General features: G+C 27.8%; 1 protein-coding gene across 4 annotated transcripts; it reads left to right on the top strand.

Moving 5' to 3' along the window:
- Positions 1-2,988: 2,988 nt before the first annotated feature.
- Positions 2,989-16,341, top strand: LOC135923407 (geranylgeranyl transferase type-2 subunit alpha-like). 4 transcript variants are annotated; one of them, XM_065458131.1, is made up of 14 exons: positions 2,992-3,090; positions 3,133-3,243; positions 3,288-3,409; positions 3,592-3,782; positions 6,265-6,504; positions 7,269-7,433; positions 8,041-8,441; positions 10,262-10,489; positions 11,186-11,394; positions 11,779-11,858; positions 12,721-12,930; positions 13,020-13,170; positions 14,753-14,850; positions 16,096-16,341. In XM_065458131.1, the coding sequence occupies exons 1-14, from the start codon at positions 3,088-3,090 to the stop codon at positions 16,257-16,259; spliced, it is 2,373 nt and encodes a 790-aa protein (XP_065314203.1). In that variant the 5' UTR covers positions 2,992-3,087; the 3' UTR covers positions 16,260-16,341. The 4 variants fall into 4 exon arrangements, 3 of the variants coding, with proteins under 3 accessions (XP_065314204.1, XP_065314203.1, XP_065314202.1); XM_065458130.1 differs by having other exon boundaries at positions 2,994-3,090; positions 13,020-13,248; XR_010571210.1 differs by lacking the exon at positions 16,096-16,341 and having other exon boundaries at positions 2,989-3,090; positions 13,024-13,170; positions 14,753-14,833.
- The last annotated feature ends 5,482 nt before the right edge of the window (positions 16,342-21,823 follow it).

Here is a 21,823-nt window from a genome sequence, read left to right as displayed (position 1 = left end):
ATTACATAGCAACACAAATAATAGATGCTGGTTAATTTGTAATAGCCATGACACTCACGATGTAAACTAATATCAGAATTTATTATGATATATAAATTGATAAAATAAAAACATTAAAATTTTTTGGAAGAAATAATTATGGAAATATATTGAAGCCTGGAGTTATTTACACGGCAATGACAAATTAGAAATTAGTGTTGTTAAACGGCTTGTTTTGAGCCGATTTTTATAAACAGCTAACTCAGTATTTTAGCGATAAAAATATTTCCTAAGCCCCGATATTTCGCTAATAGATGTATAAATGTTTGTTCCTTCTACAAACAAAATCTTCAGGTCTTGCAATATTATTTTCGATGAAATATTGGGTATCGCGTTATTACAGAGAAACCATTACAGAGAAAACAATTATAGAGAAACTTTTACAAAGAAAACATTATAGAGAATGTCGATTATAGATAATTTTATAGAGAATTATTATATAGAGAATGTATTTTACAGAGAATTTTTATTGAGAAAACAATTAAAGATTTTGATCGCATCACGTGGCCAACAAGATTATGTTAATATTTTCAATCAAATAAAAAATTTCCAAATTTTTTTACATCCGAAATTCATCATCATCACTTTGAATTAGCAGCATTATCTGTTTTTAAACAGTCGTTTCCGCTGATTGCAATGCGCGGATGCCTGTTTCATATTCCTCAATGCATATGGCGCACGGTTCAAAAAAATCCGCTAATTTGCAATGCATACAAAACCGAAACAAATTTTGCTATGTATATAAAAGTGTTAATGTCATTGGCATATATCCCAATTGAGGATGTAATTCATGGATTCGTGGAATTATGTGCCTATGAATTTATCATGAAATAAGATCTCCCCCCCCGTGAACCGAATACAAATAATTCAGTAGAGAGCTGGCATCAAAGTTTTTCGTCTCATATAAGTTCCCATAATCCAACGATGGAAATTTCTTAAGAGTTAGTAATTATATTATATTATAAATTTTAACATTTTAATTTTTAGCTCTCAAAGACAAAATAGTCTGAATTGTTACAAATTGGAACAATATTCTTTAGGACTATTGGCTCCGCTGTGAAAGAAAGAATATCGCGAAACATCTAAAAGGATTTTTCTAATTGTTGAAGATTTTTATTCAAGAACCATGCTGGATTATTTAAGGGCTATCCCATAATTTAAATGTTTAATTTAATCTTATATTTATATTTTTTATATTGGTATATTATTTGTTATGTTTATTTGGATTTTTTATGAAAAAAATTTATTTAATATTTCGAAATGAATATTACTAAGCTCAGTATATTATTAAGGTTTATTTTATAATGACTTCATATATAAATAGTATTAAACATTTTTTAAGTCACATTGCCAAAGTAATTTTTAACACCACTATCTATTTTATTTTGTACTTATCTTTAAAAATATAGTAAAATTCCTTACAAATCATGTCAAAATTTTGATCTACCATCATCTAATAATCGAAAAACCTTGTGCAAAGATAAAAAAATATTTTTCTGTACAATTGTAATAATTCAAAAACTAACGAATTATTCGCTTATATAAGGTAATTCTAATATATAAAGTTATGTCAAATACTGATTTTTTTTCCTATATATAACATTTTTTAAATAATAATCATATTCTTAAATAAAACTCTTTATAAAATAATATTCTTTATAAAATAATTCTATATAAAAATACATTCATTATAAAATAATTCTCTATAAAATACATTCTCTATAAAATCTTTCTCTGTAAAATCATTCTCCATAAAATCATTCTCTGTAAAATCATTCTCTATAAAATCATTCTCTGTAAAATAATTTTCTGTAAAATTATTCTCTATAAAATTATTCTCTATAAGCTTTATTCTCAATATAAAACTTTATCTATAAAATTTTATCTATAAACGACATTCTCTATAATTGCTTTCTCTATAAAGCTCTATAAAAGTTTCTCCGTAAAATACATTCTCTGTAATGATTTCTCTGTAATGACGGGGAACCGAAATATTGAGTTCGCCGTTTTTAAAAATCGGCTCAAAACGAGCCGTTTTATGTCATTGATTATATCTTAAATAATAGTAGTTTATAATAATATCAAAAATATACTTGTATTAAAAATTTAACTCAGTACTGTTTTTCGAAAAAAAAAAATAGCTTTAAAAACATGTAAAAAAAGAGAAGAATAAAATTTATTAAATCTATTACAGGATGAATTACAAGTTTAATATTTAAAATTTGTAACTAAACAGATGGCGTTAAATACTTGAATGCAAATTGTTACTATATTTATTATCAAAACCATTTATTAGGAATTGTTATAATATTAAATCATTTCAAATATGTTATAAAATGACATTTTGTCTAATATTTTATATCTGTATATAGAAGAGGATTATAAACTATATGTCTACATACTTTTTATAAAGAAATCTCTTATATTTATTTGGAGATTGAAAATATTTTTAAGAATAGGTATGATAATAAAATTTAAAACTAAATATTCAGTTGATTAGTCAGAACTCGGCTAATTACATAACTAAATTTGTTAATTTTAAAATGAATGAATATATTTAATTAGGATTATATAATAATTAAAATATTAAAAGTCAATTAAACTTCAACTGTTAAATCTAAATTAATATTCAGTGAGTTATTGCTATTATATTTTTAATACAGAATTTTGCAAGCTGACATAGTGAAAATATAATTTAAATGTAGTAATCTAATCCAATAATTAAAATAGTATTTATTTAATAAAAATTATAATATTCTTATTAATTTCTAAATAATAAAATTAAATATATTACTTAATGAAATTATAAAAGAAATCATTCAGAAGGAAATCAAAAAAAATTATTCTTAGTTCAAGGGGATATTAAGGAGCCATTAAAAAAAAATTTCTTCAGGGTGATACTCAAATTTTTCAGGGGGCTCGAGCCCCTGTTCTAGCGACGCCATTGCACAAAGTTAAACAATGGTTCATTAATAAGATCCACATGATATCTCGATTAGATAAAGATTTTCGACCCTTTGCATACATGATAAACAATATTGATTTTAAATGGTAAATCTTGAATATTTTTAAATTTTTATACTTACATTGTAGCATGGACGTGTTAAATCAAAACTTAATGATGAACAAGAGGCAAGAGAAAAAGAAGAGGAGTCTGAAAAAGCTAAAATATATTATGATAGTTTTAAAGAAATTATTGAAAAAGTTTTTTTTATTAATTTGAAAAAATTTCTAAAAGAAAACAATAGAAAAACGATATATCTCAACATGATCAAGTCCTAAAAGTAATTGCTGAACTTTTGATTCAGAATCCTGACATATATACTCTATGGAATATTAGAAGAACTATTTTATTAAATAAGCATAATCTGTAAGCATATTAAAATATTAAGTTAACCACTTTGAAATAAATTATTATTTTTAATTATCATTCATAGTTTTTTATTTTATTATTAAGTATCATTAATATTAAAATAATATAATTTTAATAACTGTTTATTATATAATTTTTAATTTAACATATTTACATGCCTTTTAAAAAATTTAACAAAGGCTAACTTCTGACGAATTTATAGAAATTTGCAAAACAGAGAATAAGCTCATTGAAGCCTCCCTGGCTTCTAACCCTAAATCTTATTCATGTTGGCACCATAGAGCTTGGGTTCTAACACTTATGCCTAATGCTGATTGGAAACGTGAACTAGATCTATCCTCCAAATTTTTGAATTATGATCAAAGAAATTGTAATAATCCTTATTTTTGGATATTAAAATATAGAAAGTTAGGAAAAGTAAAATGGAATAAAATTATATATATATTACTGGGAACTATTGCCTGTTTAATATGGCAATCAATTTATTTAATTTTAGTGTATAAATTAAAAATAACTCAAAAGTTCATGACCAAATTTCAGAAATTTATAGAATAATTTTACACATTTTGAAATAGCTATTTTAGGTTAAATAAAATATCTGCTATAAATATTACATAATTTTATAAGACATTATATACATTGCCACTAATATACATGAAAAGTTTGCTATATTAATACCATTTGACCTTAACTTCTATGTACATATAAATTTCAGTTAGGCATATGAAAGATGCTTTCTTTTCCAAAATGCTTTTATTATTATATTGCTTTAACCCATTACCCTTGAAGTGAGAGGATGAATGAATTTCTCAGCAAAGCATATCTTAATATCTGCAAGTTCCTTTTTTTTTTACTTTGTAAAGTATTTTTATATATGACAGACCTGCAGAGGAGAGGTACCATTTGCATGACCTGGCACAAATTTTTTTTTGCATATCCCAGTCCCCAGACATCATATTTTCAGGCTTGGCTGAGATTTAGAGCTGGCCCAGTCTGGTTTTTTTTTTAAAAAAAATATTCTTGGCTCAGGTATTTAAAAAAAGGCCCAGGTATTATATTTAAAGTAATAAAATATGGCATTGCCTGTATACCCAGGCCAGGCCTGCATGTCTCTGATGTGTCATATTATTCAGGGATATGACTTGCCCATGAATATCTAACTATTGATACAAAAAAAATTCCTTCATTTGAATTCTAGAAGCTGAGGTTGGTGCTGATCTTTTTATATTGCTTGGATGCCTTGAAACTCAAGCTTGGTTTTTTTTATAAAAATGTGAAGCACAAGTGAGATTTAATTATCATATTCCTTTTTATCATTGTTTATCAATGAATGATAAGGAATTTATTGATGCCACATATGAAATAATAAAACATGATGCCACTATTTTTTTTTCACCTTTTCTATCTACATAAGACAGTGGATAAAAATATTTTAGCTTAATCCAGATTTTTTTGATTTTTTCCCCCCATTTTTAAAGCGTTGCTTGGATTTTTAAAACATTTTTTGGGCTTGGCAATTGAGCTTTTAAAATATTAAGCCTTGCCTGAATTTATTTTAAAATTTTTATCACTTTCGTGACTTGATTTTAAATTTTGATTATTTTTAAATAACTCTAATTTCTACTTCATAATTTATTTTCAAATGTGACACTGAAAATATGACCAGTATAAATCAGATGTTACAATCAGTATTTGTGACCCGAATCTTGAACCCACTTTTAACATTTTTAAAAACCAGAACCCATTTTAAATTTTTTAAGAACTGGGGTTTTTGACAAAAGTTCAAGTAATTATATGTTTGTTTATTTTAAAAAATGTAATTGGATTTTTTTTGATTACTAGAACTTTTGAACCAGAAACCCTCGAAATCACATCAAATTTACACACTTTTTAATTAGGAACTGTTAGAACCACTTGTTTAAAAAAATATATTCAGAATCGAATACAAAATTCTTTTTAGTCTAGATTTTCATACACTGGTTGCAGCCCATTGTATTATCAGTTGATAAATTGGCCTAATTTAAAATATTTTAAACAAATAACTTTCCAAAATTATTATATAAATATCTCATTTGTAATGTTATATTTTTATGTAGAACCAATTTAGGGGGCTATCTCCCAGAGGCTTCCACCTCAGTTTCTATCTAGAGATTCAAAATTTGAAGAAAAAATAATAATTTTTCTAACCTATAGTCAGATAGAGGATGGATATGACATAAGTTATATGCCCTATATTTATACTGTAGAGTATAGATAATTTGATTCACAGAACTTTATATGCACTTAACTTTTTGTTACATGTTGTTTAAAAAAGGAATTCATTCTTTTACACAAATTTCGGTTTCTTAAATGGAACTAGTGTTGTTAAATTACTTAACTTTAGTCAACTATAAAACAGTGTAGCTATGTATTTAACCAAAAATATTCAAATCAATCATCAAGTTGAGGCCTGACTTAGAGGCTTAATTCAATATTTTAGGCCAAAACCTTGACTAAAGCACAATAGAGATGGTCAAAATTACGTAATTTAACAACACTAAAAGGAACTACTGATTTTAAGTGATCTTTACCCAAGCATAACATCTGTTTTTTTTTTAATTTCAGTTTTTGAGCCATTATTCTTCCTTGGTATCAAAGAACTTGAACCCGGTTTTTAAAGGAGTGTTTACATTGGTATATATATGATAAGGGCTAGATGAATCTATATTATGATTTAATTTAATAGTCTCTTAAATATGTTACCGAATATGTTAATCTTTAAAAATTTAATCCAATTTTGACAGCAATAGACTTTGCCAATTAAAAGTATTTTTTTTTAAAAAAACTAAAACAAAAAAAACATGTTAATAAAGTCCATTGTTGGGACCACAGACGTTTCGTGGCCAATAAATATCAATCACAAATCAATTCTAACGCAGAAGAGAATCGCCAAAATGATATAATTCTGGATTCCGAGCTAGATTACACCCTAAAAAAGATCGAGCAAAATTTTTCCAACTATTCAGCCTGGCATTACAGATCCGTGTTATGGGAGGAAAAGGTTAAAATGGCGCGAGAGTTGGAAAAGAAAGATGGCGAAAAATCGCCGCAAGGTAAAATTTGCATTAACTTTCCTCTGTTGTTTGTTATTACAAATTTAATAAATATATGGAGCGAGGAAAACGTAAAAATTTTTTTTTAAAAAAAACAGCCAGCATTATGTTAACCCGTGACTCATTTTAAACCGCTCAAGAGTTTTGAAAGCTCTGCTAGGACATAGCCGAATTCTAGTCTGACTGCCGGCAGTTGTTTCTTGGGCCGACATTTTCTCATTGGTCAGATTGTTTTGGACCTTGTATTCCTTTTGGTGCCTATGGACTTTTTCTGGACCGGACTTAAACTTATTTTTAAAAAGAAAATACCCAGATTTGATTGGTTGGACAAAAAAGTTCTCTTTGAAAATTAGGTCCACTGGGGCTCTTACAATCTCCAGGAAGGAAATTTTCCAATCGAGCTAATTAAACTATTTTACCTTTTTTTCAAAATTTTAGCATTAAGAAATATTTCATATCAAAGGGTATAATAAATTGACTTTTTTTCAATTCATTCAGTTTGTAGATGGAATTATGGTAGGACCAGGATCTCAGAAATTTATTTTTCACCGAGCTCGTATTGTATATCAATGGAGTCTTGAGTGATTTAATTTAAAATTTCATTATTTAATCAAGTTAATGCATATTTCCTTTACCAATTGCTCTAGGTGAATCTTGGTTAATCGGACAAGACTCAGACCCATAATTTTTTTACCCCATATCCAGGCTCTACTACTTTCCTCAATTTTCACCCTATTTATAGAATGCTATTTTAATATACTTAGACGCTTTGATTCAGGATATAACCTCCAAAGATTCACTTATTCTGATTAACGCGATATACACTGACCCCTATGACCAGAGCGCATGGTTCTATCTGCATTGGCTCATTTTCCACCTCAATAAACCAGAACTTGATAATAAGGATTGTGATATGGATAAGGATAAAGGTAATTAGTATAGTTTATTTATTTTTTTTATCAGAAGAGGGTGGGTTTAGTATAGTCAACTTAATAAAACGTTAGAATCCACCTGATATCTAATAATTCTAAATACACCCATTTATCAAAACAAATGTGCTAGATGGTGTATCATATTTTTATTGTTCATTTTGATTGATAATAAAATTTTTAAATCCAAAGTCATATTTATGACATTATATTTAACAAATTACAAAAACTGACATCTAATTTAATGTGAAATAAGAAATAAATTTTATAGGGGTGTACCGATACCACTTTTTGGAGGCTGATCCGATATTAAATTGACGGCCAATTACCAATCCGATATCATATCTAATTTTGTAATCTGTAAAGAAACCGATGGTTTTAATTTATAATATACTTTTTATTAGTATAACATCTATAATCTAATTATTATGTCATTTAAAGCAAATATTATATTATCCACCTATTATTTCAAAATGAAGTCCAAAAATTTTAGAAAATAAATCTTTTTCCACTAATTTAAACCACGATGATCTAAAAATTTTCAAATTTTTTTAAGATTATCTTCTATATTTTTTTAAAAAAAACCAAATATACAAAAACGTTTTAGATAATCATTTCTTTTCGTCATTCTTCCCAAACCCTAATCCCATGAATCGATTTTCAGTTGCTACAAATTTCATTGATTCGAGCCGAAATCGCGGTGAAATAAAGTCTACTATGGCGAATGAGACCCGTCTATCAATGCCAATCGTAAACGAAAAATTCTCTCCTGCCGAAGAGAACTCCGATTCAATGATCAGCAGTATTATCAACGAGAATATGAGCGAAAAGAAAATGGAAGCTATGCCTATTAATGTGATTGTATCGGAAAATCAAACATACAATTTGGGGCAAGGAGATGCCCAAAACGGGAGTATGGATGATTTTAGATTTCCTCATATCAAAGTGATATACGTTAATAGGGCCGACCCTTCATTGATATGCATTACGCTCAGCCATTTTGTTAAGGTAAATTAAATAAATTTGAATAAATAAATACCAATCGAAATGTTATTATTTAGATTAAGATGTCAAATTGAAAAATAGGAAAAGGAGCAGATAGCAGGAATTGAGCGGAAGAAGGGTGGGCAGAAGGAATTCTTAGAAATGAAGTTATATCGTGCTCCATATTTGAGGATTGCACATAAATAGCAGATGGATATCGCTGAATATTGACAAAGATATGAATGGGATCATGTGTTTCCCTATTATGCATAATATGAAATTATTTATAAATTAAGTGCCAGCAGTAATGTTGCTAAATCGTCTAACCTTAGCCAATTTCCATTATAGATTAACCAAGCTTTCAGTAGCTCTTGGAAATTTTCTACATAAGTTTTTACCTGGCCTGGGCCGTAATATTATTTTTAACGAACAAAATAACAAGTGTTTAATAAGTCCCTAAAGATGAAATTCACATTTTAAAGCTTCTTAACTAGTTGCAAAAAATATATATACCTTAAGTCGAAAATCGTGCTTGCAGATTGTGATTTCATAAAATTATATATCATTTTGTAACTCTTGTTAGTTTTACATATGAAATCTATTTTAAAAAACATTCCCAGTTTATTCTTATTTCCGGTTAAAAAAATCAACAAAAATTTTTAATTTTTATTATTTAAAAAAAATAATAATATCAAACAGCCATAGACGTTTTCCCATATTTTATATTAAAGGATTTCACTTTTGAGACATCGAACAAAAATACCCCAGAATATATTTATTTATGCATTTTATTTCTAAAGATTGAAGTATTTCTGTTTAGTATTTCTTTGTCCAGGACATCTTTATCTGCGATTCGTCGTGTCGTTTTTTGTTTAACCCCATAAACAGTTTGTTTTTTTTGCACGATAAAACATTTATTATTTATGGATTGATTTCAAAAAAAAATGGTAAATTAAAATCAATCTAAATATCAAATTGGTTATCAGAAGTGATCAGTGAAAAATTTTGGGATTCAACAGTTCTCAAATAGAAATATATTACCAAAATCGGTTGCACAATACACCACAAAATAAAACAGAAAAAAGTTATAAATGTACGATCGTTGGATTTTGATATAATGGCTGAGTGACATATTTCTGCTGTGCTTCGTAGAAAAGTTTATATCCTGTAACAAGCGACAGGATTTAATTTAATTTTTTACGGAATCCAATTAAGAAAACTTTATTTTTATAAAATTAGTATCCAAATTATAATATTAATAATCGATTCCTATGGGCTGCTTGCTTACATATCACATCTCATTAGCACGTAGCAGTTTTTCACGTGATAGATTTTTAAAAATATTTTTTTAAATTATAATTACAAACTTACGGATTTTTTTTAAAAAAGAAATAACATAATTCGCTACCTAGCTATTTCACACAAAGGTTTTAACAGAAAATTGTGAAAACACTAGGAATATTTTCTTAATTTATTTTACATTGAATTTTAAATCTTACAGGGCGACAAAAAAATGATTTTATAATTTTTGACCCACTCGCGTAAATATATTTTGATAAAGATGAGATGAGATTTTAATAAAAATTTCTATTTTCGACTTTAAACGCGTATATCTTATGGATCGGCTTGAAACTAGCGCTCTGAAAATTTAAATCTTAATAAAATTTTAGATCATAAAATTAACCATCGTGTCAAGGTTTTATTCATTTTAAATTGAGGTAATCCAAAGATATTTTTTTAGTTGATTTGTCGCGGAATTTCAAGACCCCTAAGTTATAGAAAGTCAATCATATTTTTTTTTAAAAATTCTAAATATTTTTTTTATAAAATAAAAATAAAAATAGCGAATGAAATATTTAAACAATTTTGATGATCAACTTGAACACGAAATTTCTGACGATTTACGACGCGACGGTTCTTACCGCGCGGACAAGACGTTTTACTTCAATTTTATTTTGAACGAGGGTAAGGTCTACGATTCCGAATTGTTGGAGTGCTCGCCAGTTTATCGAAAATGGGATAAAATTTGCGGGAAAGGATCTAGTTTGAACATTTTCCCTACCGATTTATGGGTAAAAATCGTTTATATATACTTTTCTAAAAGAAATTTAGAGATATATTTTCCATGTTCTCACCATCATCTTTCGCCGGGATATTGGGATATTCTTTAGTTATATATTCCTTTTTTTTAAAAAAAATAAACACACATAAAAATTAGGGAAGAAAAAAAGCGTCCAAAGACGCTATGCCCAGGGAAGAGCCTAACCTTTATGGGCGCGTCTACATCCTTCCTCTTCCTAATAGTTTCCATACATAATTATTATTCTTCTTCTAGATATGCAGTAGAATTCTTTTCATTGTTTTTAAGTAAGCCTATTTTTAGAAGTCTGAGGCTATGTGCTTGATGATTTTTTTTAGAGGAGCTAAGATCTGAACACCTTTCTTTTCATTGGCAGATAATTATTTTAAAATTAAACGTAAAAAGGCCCTTTCTACAGAGATGGTCGCTGTCTATATCATTTCTTTAATATAATTTTCGAGTATTTCCCCCCTCCATTTAAAAATGAGCAGCGGAGTTATAAAGAAAAATATGAATGAAAGTCACTAGTCTTTCAAATGAAGTTAAGTACATGTAGGGTCGTTTTGAATAACGGAACGCATCCTAATGGCGCTATCCGAGGATAAGGACACAGCCATAAAGATGATTATGGTGGTTATTTTTTCTAATTAGGATTACCTAACCCTCACCTAAATTAAAAAAAAAATAGCTAATTCGTAATTTAAACAATGATTGGACCTCATTGGTAGACGAAGATTACAAATTTTCGTTTCGTTATTTGGTACCATCCACCCACGACGTTGTTGATAATTTTTACGCCTTCGATCAACGTTGTATTGATTTGATCATGCCCTCCGATAAAGATCACGTGCTGTATCTCTATAAATGGAGTATCCCAATGATTGGATTGGAAGAAAAGTTTTTTCTACCATTATCTTTTATTTTTAGAATTTCACGAAGTTTTAGAATTTGGAAAGGAAAAGAGCAGAGAGAGAGTTTCTTATTTAAAAAAAGGGTGTAATATAAAATTGCAAATTTAAATCTCCCGGGAATTTCAAATTTTTGGACCAATTATTATTGGGGATTTACCAAACTTTGCAAAAAAAATATGTTTCTAAGGCTAAAATTAATTTTTTATACCCAACATGAGTTCTTTAAATTTACACTTTTATTTGAAGTTTTTTTTAAATGATATTGCAAATGCTGGCAATAATATGAATAATTTCCTGAGAATTACTAATGATATGTCTATTTTAAATTTAAAGATACTCTTAAAACTTAAATAATCAAATCAACTCAAAGATTACTCAAATACCAAGATCTACTTTTTGAACAAATGAACACGTGCAAGGAATTGATTCAATTGGAACCCAATAATAAATGTTTAATATAATATAAATTTACATATCATCATAATTATTATGGCTCAACATGTCTAATTACGAATTACTTTAGATCATTTTTTGGCAACAATATATGTTGTGACATTTGTTTTTTGTATTTGGACCGAATAATTATAAAATTTCCCATTAAAATTCAATCTTATGAACTCGAGTATGGATAACAACACTAAATCTTAGATATCCCCTACCCACCCTGCCCCACAGTAGATAAAAATAGGTAAATGTTACAAAAGTGGGGTAATTTCTGATTAGTGTTGTTAAATTACCTATCTTTGACCATCTCTATTGTAGCTAAGTCAAGCTTTTAGCCTAAAATGAATTAAGCCTCTAAGATGAGTCTCAACTTGAAGATTGATTAGAATATTTCTGAATAAAAACATGGCTACTCTGTTTTATAGTTGATCAAAGGTAGGTGGTTTGACAACACTATTTTCTGATTACCGTTCATTTTTGAAACTAGTGCTTAAGAGAAATGGTAGCGACGGAAGCAAACGTAACCTGGCCTTTGGCACGCCTCTTTATCATTGGGTTCTTGTGCATGATTTATTTAATAAGCAAATATAGATCTATCTTAAATATCACTGCATTTTAAGTCTTGTTTTACTTTTAACCTCACATTTGTAGGATTCTAAATAGCTGTCTGAATAGAATGTAATATTGACTAAAAAAAGATAAAAATTAGTTCACCCTGACACATTATTTAACCTCACCCCCACCCTCCCCCCTCATCCCAAAAAAAACATAAATCGAGGGTTATCATTTTTTTACATCCCCTTTCCCAATATTTTGTGTATATGTCTATCAAAGTATTTTTATACTTATTTACGATTTCAAAATTTAGGGTCTATGCTCACTTGGGTATTCTTAGCTGATCGGCTGAACGAACTGAAATTCCGTATCCCTAGCGCTGATCAAAACGTGGCCGAGAATGAAAATGAAATGGGTTTTAGTTTGAATGCCAGAAACGAAATTTTGGAGGACATTTTAATTTACCTCGACAAATTAGCCGATCACATAGATCCGGACAGGAAAGGGTTTTATCAGTCTATGAGTGAGGATTTGATTTGATAAATAATTGGAATTATTAATAATTTATATTCAAATAAATTTAATTAATGATTTTTTATTGACATCTTCGAGAAAGTAAATACCTCATCAGGGAACAGTTTTGGCAAAACAAATTAACCCTCTCATCCAGGGATCATCACCACCAAGACGATACTAATAAACTCTGTTTGAACAGATTCAACCTGACTCACATGGCTGTACCAGAAAACCCGCGAATTTTAACGTACCAATTTTTGGCTCTATCTTATATAGACGTCTCTTTCAATCAAATATCCTCTCTTGTTTGGTGCAAGGGTTTATGGTTTAAGCAAATACATTACATTTTTATTTCTGTCGTTTTAAAATTCGAGCCTCTAGAATGATTAATAGAGCACATTTATTATATGTCTATAAAAATTCATAGTTATTTGTTATAATCTTGAAGCTTGTCAATCTAAGCCATAAATACGTCATACTCTATCTATCAACATATCATTTTTTTGGTAAATGATGAGGTATATTATAAAGAATTTATATATATATAAATAGTAAAATAAGGAATATAATTTTAACACTCCATTATTTTCTATATTAGATGGCCATACTATTTTTAAAAAAAAAGTTTTTTTCGGTAAATTTTTTGAAATACCTAATAATAAAATAAAAAGGAAGGAGAAAGATTGTAACTAATATTATCACATTTTTTTAGAGCTTTCCTGATTGATAATTAAATTTTGAAATTATCCTCATGGCACCTATATTGATATGCATTAATTTTCAATATAATTTTGCAAAATCAAATGATTTTGGTGCATTTTAACCAGTGATATATATATACTACTAGATTAACGATTCATTTATTAAAAGGGTGTATCCATAGGAATCAGCTTTGTTGCGGCATGTTGACTAAATGGAATTTATCGTTTTATATTATATTATGAAATTTTCATTGACATTTTTTCAACGGTGCAAACCATAAAATGGTCTTACAGCTAATTATACCTATGTAAATACACAAATGCATTTTATTGAATGAATCGTATAATGTATTCATTGATTTTAACTCATTTTTTTTTAGAATAATTTCAAAATCAATTAGAAAGAAAATGATGTTTTATGTCTATAAATTTCGATGACAGACAATTATTATCTATAAGAAACACCTTATTTATCACTCTTTCTATACACGAGACAAATTTAAAAAAAAAAATTTTAAGTGTTGTACCTAGAACCCCGAAAATTTAATTTTTTTTTATTAGAAATCCTGCTTTGACGTTAGGGGCATTAATGGCAACTAACTAAAGTTTAGAAAAAAATGTTGAATTTTATCGGAATTAAGTCACCTAGAAGAATTAAAAATATGACATCTTGTTAGCAAATTAAGAATTCGAAGAAACTCGAATCAAAGGAGATATTTATTGGGATATCGTTGCCTGCATTTATAAGTTCCTCATCTGCAGGAATTGGTGATATAATCCAAACTCGCCCGCCCATGGTTTTATATACCCGCAATCGTTTAATTAGCTCGTCCACCCTGCCATAATTATTTTTCTGGTTTATTTGGCGTTTTTTATTTATATATTATAAATAATCCGTTCTATTACCCCGCCAAAAAAATAATTCACATTTTCCCGCATTGTTTTTGACCCACCCGCTCGTCCATCTTGCGTTAAATTTTTTTAACCCGCCCGCTCATTGCGAGCTCTAGGAATTTATTATTTATTAATTTTGAGATTTGTTCGAAATATTTGTTATAACTGGTAAAGTTATTTCTCCTAAATTATATTTAATTTTTTTTTTACAATTACAATTATATAAAATAATAGTTGTTTGAAGGTGTTGATAGTGGATGACAATATAATCACGAGTTGCGCTGGCTTAAAGGATTGCTTATTGTTAAATCATCTATCCATCAAAAATAATGGTAGATATATATACATACATAGTTGAATCGTTTATTTAAAAAATATATTCTGTTATAAATCGAATTTTTTATAAAAAAAATTGATATTGATGTTTTAGTTGTCAAAGTTGGCATAGGTAGAATAATAATGAAAGATTTTTTTTTAATGTTATTAAACGGGTCGTTCTAGACTGATTTTTAAAAACGGCTAACTCAATATTTTTCTAGTGCATAGGCCACGAAATTTCCCTAATAGATGTCTTAGACCCCTTTGTACCAATCTTTAGGCTTGCGTTATATTTTCTAGATAAAATTTGACGTTGCCCTTTTTTAAAAAATATCCATTCATATAGAGCCGTTTAACATTACTTTGAGTATCATTTCGAATTTGTAAAGGACTGATGCTACTCTATTAAATAAAAGGTAGGCACATGTTAAAAAATCATGGGAAAAAAATACAAATGAAATTAATTTTAAATATTATTTTTAAATTTTCAAAAAAAAAGAATTCTTAAAATGAAAGTTGGCTATTTTTGTAATAACTCAATTTAGTTAAATGGAAAAATTATAAAATGAGTATAATGAAAAATTAAACAAAATATGGTAAGAATATATTTTCTATAGGGAGTTTTATTTAAAACATACGTTTTACTTTTTACCTTAAAAAAACGGGGTTTTGGATGCCTCCGATTTTGGAAGAAATCATAATAATATCAGAGGGATAAAATAAGGTGCAAAGATAAAATTCATCGTTATATTTTATTAATTTTATTTTGTTATTTTAAAAAATGTAAGACTAAATATAATACGAAGTTATTTATTTTGATCTAATATAATATAATTTACATGGAAAATAAATCGAGGGAAAAATACCTTTTTTTTCTTATTAGTTTTATTAAATGGCTCGTTTTTGAGCCGATTTTTAAAAACAGCAAACTCAATATTTTATCCAGAAATACATTACTCAAGCCTGAAGATTTTGTCATAGATGGAACAAAGGTCTAGATATATATTATCGACATCTAAAGGCATATACAATATTCCGTTAATGAACCATTTAACAGTAGTATATCCTCATCGGCTTGAAAAATTGGTAGATAAATCTATAAAAAAGATTGATATCACATTTCTATTGCGTGGGTATTGGGGCATCTCTGATTCGGTGATTAAATAATTAAGGGCCGAGTAAAAGGAAATTAATTCGAATGTATTCACAAACATTTTTTGATTTTTTAAAAAAAAATTTTTTTTTTACAAACTGCCTAGATATCAAACAGCTGGAAGAAGGACTGGAGGATATTTCGACGTGCTCGTACCTCAAAATTCTCGTTTTAAAAGGAAATCCTATTTGTCATTCAGCCCACTTTCCCGAAGAACTTTATTGCTTATATCCCAACACACTGGGAACCTTGAATGATTATAGCGATTAAAATTTATTTCCTACAAAATAAAATTCTTTATATTATATTTATTCAATCTTTATTATTTTTATCGCCATTTCTCGAAGTTAGAAAAATTAAATTACCATTATTCTTTGGCTGAATGACTAGCATTTATTTTATTTTGATATATTTTTTTTAAACATTTTATAAATCTTGAGTTGTATGAGGCCGAAAAAAAAATAATATAACGAGTGAAGATTCTAGGATAAAAATGATCTGGCCCTTATTCGATTTCACAATATCACTACATCCCTAAATATTTTTACCCTACCATTGGAACTTAACATGACAATTTGATTAGAATTCTCTTTATCTTTAAAAAAATAATTATAAAAATTTGGAATAAAAACTGTAACATATTAAAAATGGAGGGTATATATATAATTAAGGAAGGAAAAGAGTGACAATGATTTCACACTCAAAATTAATAGCATTTTGAGTTGAGTTCTAAGGGCCGAGACTGAGCAGTGTAACATCATCAATAAAATTATGGGCCAAGCCCATAGCTCGTATACCAATTTTATATTTTCTTATCTCACTTGCCTGATTGAATATTACCTATAAAAAATGATTTAAGAATGCCTCTTTTTTATATCAGAATTGGAAATCGGTTAATTTTAGAGTTAAGAAAATCAATCGTACAAATAAGGAGAAATTTATACGAGTGTATTTGCTGAATATTTAAATTTAATCGTGCAAGTACTATATTAAAGATAATATTATTAGTTGGAAGATAAACTTCCTAAATTCTATTTAAAATAAAGTCCTGCCCTCACTGGGTTCGGCGAAAAAAAAATCGATTTTGTACAACCAAGGTTTGTTTTTAAAAGTTTTTTTATCTGGTGCAGATGGCATTTCATTCTGGCCATTTTAATATTTCTACGAGGGCAAAATGTAGTAAGAGCTTGATGTCAAAGGCTTATCTTGTCAGGCACCCTTTATACAGTTTCTACTTTTTGTAGAATAAAAAGTCTCAGCAATTCAGCAAATTATGTCTCTTTTTGGATATCTGTCTGAACATCTTAGGCAGTTTTAGTCATTGGCTTTTGTAAAGATTAGAAATATTGCTCTTTTCGCCATAATACCCCAGAGGAAAATATGAGAAATCGAAAATTATTAAATGCTATTCAAACTTTATTTAATTTTTTTTTACAAAATTTGATCGATAATATCCATATTACTCACAAATATTTCATCGATAATTTTCTAAAAAAAAATATTTTAATCTTTTCAAACTAGTTATTAATACACATCATTTCTCAAATTTAAATGATTAAAATATAAAAAATATCACATTTTTAAATTAGTGTTTGTTAAAAAGCTCGATTTGGGTCTATTTTTTAAATGGCCCGATTAAGATTTTAGTTATGTAACAGTTGAGATTCGGCAAATAGATGTCCAAACATTTCTGCCAGCTATGAGCAAAATCTTTAGGCTTACGTAATGTTATTTTGGTTATAATCTAATCGAACCTTTTTTTTATATCTTTCATGATTGTAGTGGTGACTGAACATGTTTTTCAAAAAAAAAGATTTCCAAATGTAAATTATAAATAAAATATAATACCATTATAACAATTTGGTATATATATATAATTTAATTAATTTGTTATCAAGAAAAAATTGTTGAGGTATTATGAATTATTTACAAAGAATAAATGTTAACGCAAGAAGAAGGAAGACGAAAAATCTGGTAACATAGGTTAATGAGTTATAATGAGATGGCATGTCAAATTTCTTGGCAAGCATCTTCCTAACCCTAGGATCATTTCATTTCTATGATCTATATACAAGGATTAAAATAGGCAATATACGGTTACTCCAATAAAAAGATATTGTTTTAAATTAAACAGATTAGTGTCGAGAAAATAGCCTAAAAAAAATTAATCTTTCAAACGATTTCTTGTATAACGAAAAACTCATCGTCGGAATTATCAATCACGATTAGATCATCATTCATGTTCCCCTCTTCGTTCTCACTTTCGCGCGTAAAATCTAAATTATTAGCAGACGAGGCCATAGACGGGATTGTCCATCTTGGCTCTATTGAACCCCACGAGGTGTTTAGGAATAAATCACAGATGATTGAGAGGAAAGTTTGGTGTAAACGGTTTCGCTTAAATCTGTTGGTATCTATGGATTGTTTGGACGATCTATAATTATGATATAAAAGGGATTCTGCCAATGGTATATTTTCTGAGATATGCGTGTGCACGGCATACGAACGTTTACCTTTTTTTTAATATTTAACGTATAATATAATTTTAATGATGCAAGCCTTGAATATTATGAAATTTGTAACAAAAGACTTTTAAGGAGACAAATTATTATTCGTTATATATGGGAAAAAAAAGTAAATGGTGACATTTAAGAAAAACTTGTTCTACACTGTAAATCGCCACCTCTTTTTCCTATTTATCAATAAACTAAAAAAATAAATAAATAGTGTAAAATTTAGCAGTGATTTAGAGGAATATAATTATAATAAATACGCCTTTTAGCTTTCACTTTACTATATATTAAATGTGTATTTCTTTAAAAAAAAATGAATGACATTTATGTGTAATAAATTTTTTTTTAAATGAAATTTTAAAAATACAATAAACAGTATCAATTCAATTATTATCGCAGTGCCCACTAATTATTTTCTCAAAGCTTCTCGTACATGATAGATAATATATTATAGCTTAGTGTAGTTATAAAAGGCTCGATTTGAGCCGACTTTTAGAAAACCATTAACACAATATTTTAGCTAGAAAGGCATTGCCTAAGCCTCGAGATTTCGCTAATAGATATCCAAACCTTGGTGTCATCTAAGAGCAAAATCTTTAAGCTTGAGTAATATTTTTCTGGATAAGATATTGAATTAGTCCTTTTTTAAAAAAAATCGGCTAAATAGAATAGAGCCTTTAACAATACTAATTATTGTTTTTTTTTGAAAGAAAAAAATGTAAATATGCTAGTCAGAAAATTCTTATAAAATTTGGGGAGAATAATTCATAAAAGTCAGAAAATCTCAAATCACACGGGTTTTTGTTCCTGTTTATGAATTTCTTCCCTTTAAAGTTGTTCCTATTTTTGCGTTCCTTACGATTTCGATAAAGTGGGCCCTAGGTTTCCGCTTCTTTAATTTTTGACGCGGAAAGAAAGAAAGATGATATGAATTACTTGCGATACCTTTGTTAAGAAACTGGTTTCCTTTGAATTTTTTTAAAAATGGGTTTTTTGTTTACTTCTAAAAATGAACTCAGGGTCCTAGATTCGTTCCAGTTTCCAAATTATGGGAATATAACTATATCGTTTATAAAACACTTTTTACCTGAATACGCGAAATTTTGTATATACGATAGACATTTAGGGAGGGGGCTATTAGATTTGTCATTGATAAAAAAACTAATCTAAACCCTGACCCCTGACCTTATTAGTTAACCCTAACTCATATATCTCCCTAACTTTTAATCGTTTAATTTATACCAGATACCTGTTTAATTTTAAATATATTTCATCCAATTAGAAAAAATTTCCCTCAGTTGAACATTTCTCGAAATTATCTAATAGGGGAAATGTTGGGGCATAATTTGCTTTTAATATTTACAAAAACATTTTATTTTTTGCCGCTATCATCTCGTTATTATTTAAATTTATTAAGAAAAATATAAAAATAATTTTAAAAAAAGTTTAAAATTTAAAATAAAGGCTATCTTGCGGATATGATTTTATACACTTTTGTGAATAAAATAAAAATTATGAATAATAGTTTATTCTATATAACGATTTTGAGACCAAAATATCATAAAAATATTTTTTAATAACTGCCCAGACCTTTATTTTAAAAAACTAACTTTATATATGATATTAAATAATTTTAATATTATATATTTCAAATAAAATTAATTCTATTCATGAAACTTTGAATTATCGTAGAAAGAATATATAATTTATTGATAGTCCAATAAATGAATATTTAGATGTATTTTTAATTCATAAAATAATTTTTCTTTATTTCAAATTTCAGAATGTTTTTTAATAAAACAAAAAAATATTATGATAATTATTAATTTTTCTTTTTAAATTTCAAAACTTTAATAATGAATAATCAAAATATAATTCCAAAAAAATATATATTATTATAATAATAATTATTTTTTTTTACATTAAATAATAATAATTTTTTCTCCAATCAGATGTCTATAATCCATCTGATTGACATTTGAGGCTTATATAATTATATTTTATACATATTAGAACATGTCACCCCTTTATGGGTCAACGACATTCCTCACCATTAAATATAATATTTAATATATATTTTGAAAAATATTATATTCCTAATTATGTTGTCATGATAAGAGAATTTTTTCTTTATATCATACTCATAGGGAAAAATACGGATATCCAGCTGTCTACTTTAACTCCATATTTATATATTCTTGAGCTTGATTACTAGTTGTACCGATAATCGTCATGCGATTGTTGGCTTGATTTGAATAACGATAGTCAGCATTTAATCGTTGACTTGAAATAACGATAGTCATCAGGTAATCTTTGGCTTGATCTGAATAACGATAGCCTTCAATAGCATCAATTGAAACGACCGAAATTTTTTTCTAGAATTGTCTTCTCACCTTTGGGAATCCCATTGGTTCAACCACAAGGTCAAAGTTCAGTCTTAGTTCAACCATAAGGTCAAAGTTTAAAGTCTTTTTGTTAACCACAATTTGAAGTTTTTTCCTATAACCATAGCAACATCAAAGTGAACCGTCAATGAAAACAAAAAAAAATATAACTTTCTTTTTCCAATGACCATCCATCACAAAAATTTACGTCTTTTATTAACTTTTTTTCTTTTCTTTCCTTGAAAAAAAAAACAGCTGCTCGGTATATAACATAATCATAAACGATTCCCTCTTTATACCATTTTATTTATTATTATACTCCTATCGCTCTACAATTGAGGATACTCTAGTATATAAAATCATCAATAAATTAATAAAATACTTTCCTCCGATGGACTTTATTACCATTTTACCGAAAGCATAAATTACCAAAACACCCCCATGTTCCGTGTTCATCTAATTTATTAATTTATATAATTTTGTTTTGTACTCTACTAATCTTATCAATTTACGCAATCAATTAAACAACTCTACGTAAATACCCCGAGACTCAATTATAATCCCGTATAATTATAAGATGTTGAGTTCTCCCTCCGAAATATAAAACTCCCTTTATTTTCCAGGCTTTTCAATGTTTCAATTAAGCATCCTTTAATGAATTTCATTAGCACTTAATCACAAATAAGTCTACCTCTGTCTTTATTACAGTATCTTAACCCCAATACTACGCAAGTATCGTTATCAGAGTATACCAAAAGAATCAATATTTTCATTATCCATATTTACATATTATGCTATATTATCACAAAAATCTAAGATTCCGGAAAAAATAAGATAAGATTAATATATAAGCATTTCCATATTATCTTTATCCTTTCTTACTTTATCCTAACCGTACATGATCATTATGTTTGATTACCGTAATTTCATTTATTAG

The sequence above is a fragment of the Gordionus sp. m RMFG-2023 genome, chromosome 2, assembly GCF_954871325.1.
Source record: "Gordionus sp. m RMFG-2023 chromosome 2, tfGorSpeb1-WG-v2, whole genome shotgun sequence".
NCBI lineage: Eukaryota > Metazoa > Nematomorpha > Gordioida > Chordodea > Parachordodidae > Gordionus > Gordionus sp. m RMFG-2023.
Note: the sequence above shows the minus strand (reverse complement) of the source record. Positions and strands in the feature narration are given on the sequence as shown.